The following is a 1,791-nucleotide window of genomic DNA, read 5'->3' as shown; positions in this document are numbered from 1 at the left end:
AAAAAAAAAAAAGAAAAAATCCCCCTAAACTCCCAACACCAAACTGTTTGTCATCATGGTATAAGCGGGCGATGTTGGGAAATTTTTAGCAATTTTTTTTGCTCCTGCTTAATAAATGTTATGTTATTTCAATAATACATTTCTGCGTGTACTTTACTGAAGAACAAAGGCATACATAATCAAAATCGCAGTTTCCAAGGACACTCTAGCTGAGGAATTCATCAAACTTTGTCCAATATTTTTTTGCGCTACTCTTATCTCTGACAACCAGGCGACCCCCACCTTCTCCTATCGCAAAAACATTTCGCCTTATACTCACGATAGATGGGTAGTTTAATTGTAGTCAGAGTTTAACGGCACTTGCAACACAATAAGATCATATAAATGCCGAAGATCGAAGATTAGGGGTGTTGACAGTAACAAGCACAAAACAAGAGTGAGGGAAGACAAGGACGATAGATGTTTGATAGGAAAGTAGGAGCAAACCACACCAGAGCACCCTCCAAGATGGGTACTTTTTCTCCGAGAGTAAAACAACAAATGAGCAAGATTAAGGATAAGGTACCAATAACATCATCTTTTAATTGACAGGTGCCTGATTCCAGCGAGTCGAGAAACAGTTAAAACGGATTCTCTCCTGGCTGGAACCAAAAGCACATGTTGAAGAGCAAGCACAGGGCATACAGTTCGCAGCTCAAATCGCAGGCAGATACATGTCAGGAAAGAAGCATTAGAGAACAATGTAACAACAGACAAGTTTGATGGATAGAGAGACAGGGGCAGACTGAGGGAAAAGATACTGGACAGGTTGACAACATGGCTGGGAACAGCAAAAACAACAGACACCATCGCTGCAACGCAAGACAGAGTGAAGTGGATGTCTACGATCGCCCACGCCAGTCGGCAAGACACCGGATGATGATGATGGTATGTCGTGAAGGATTCAGTGGAAAAACTGGCACCGAGTGTTATTACAAACTAGACACCACGAGGGTAGACATTCCCAAAGCTTGTAGTCTCAAAACACCATTTCTGTTTGACTGCTGGTTTATTGTTATTGCTAGTTGAACGGGAAGTCAAACATCAGTATTCGACCAACACGATTGGTTATTTTTTCGTCCAACACAGTTGAACTGACTAGTTCTGAGTGTATATTATAAGCTCTTAAGATTGAAACCCTCACGTATTCCAATGTTGTCATATCACCCGCTTTTCGTTGAAGCCGTTCATGTAGTAAACATTTCATCCTGGGCAGAGTAGCGATAGACTCAGGACAGACTAGGACAGCTCGGAATAGTTTGGGGAAATAGTGATGGGTTCACAATAGACTGGAGCAGCTGAGAATAGACTGGGGCAGTAGTGATGGGTTCACAATAGACTGGAGCAGCTGAGAATAGACTGGGGCAGTAGTAATGCGTTCACAATAGACTGGAGCAGATCAGAAAAGACTCGGACAGTAGTGATGCGTTCACAATAGACTGGAACAGCTGAGAACAGACTGGGACAGTAGTGATGCGTTCACAATAGACTGGAGCAGCACAGAATAGACTAGGGCAGCTCAGAATAGACCGGGGCAGCTCAGAATAGACTGTGGCAGTAGAATAGACTGGGTTAGAGTAGCAATAGACTCAGAATAGACTGGAGCAGCTCAGAATAGACTGGGGCAGTAGCGATAGACTCAGAATAGACTGGGGCAGTTGGTCCAGTCTCTGTCCCAGTACTGATGACCGTACTCCCACTCGTCCTTGCGGCTGTCTGGGTTCTTTTTCAGCGAGAACCATCTGTGGGGGG

The 1,791-nt window shown here is 44.0% G+C and overlaps 1 protein-coding gene across 1 annotated transcript in view; it reads right to left on the bottom strand.

Moving 5' to 3' along the window:
* Positions 1 to 855: 855 nt before the first annotated feature.
* The window catches only part of LOC101854995 (oxysterol-binding protein-related protein 2), a gene marked incomplete in the record, with an annotated part of 24,586 nt that continues 23,650 nt past the window's right edge, over positions 856 to 1,791 (bottom strand). The window contains 1 exon segment of the mRNA XM_013090422.1: positions 856 to 1,781. Coding sequence (XP_012945876.1) covers positions 1,679 to 1,781 — 103 coding nt within the window.

The sequence above is a fragment of the Aplysia californica genome, unplaced genomic scaffold (genome assembly GCF_000002075.1).
Source record: "Aplysia californica isolate F4 #8 unplaced genomic scaffold, AplCal3.0 scaffold01273, whole genome shotgun sequence".
NCBI classification, from domain to species: Eukaryota; Metazoa; Mollusca; class Gastropoda; order Aplysiida; family Aplysiidae; genus Aplysia; species Aplysia californica.
The sequence above is the reverse complement of the archived record's forward strand: the minus strand, read 5'-3'. Positions and strand labels throughout refer to the sequence as shown.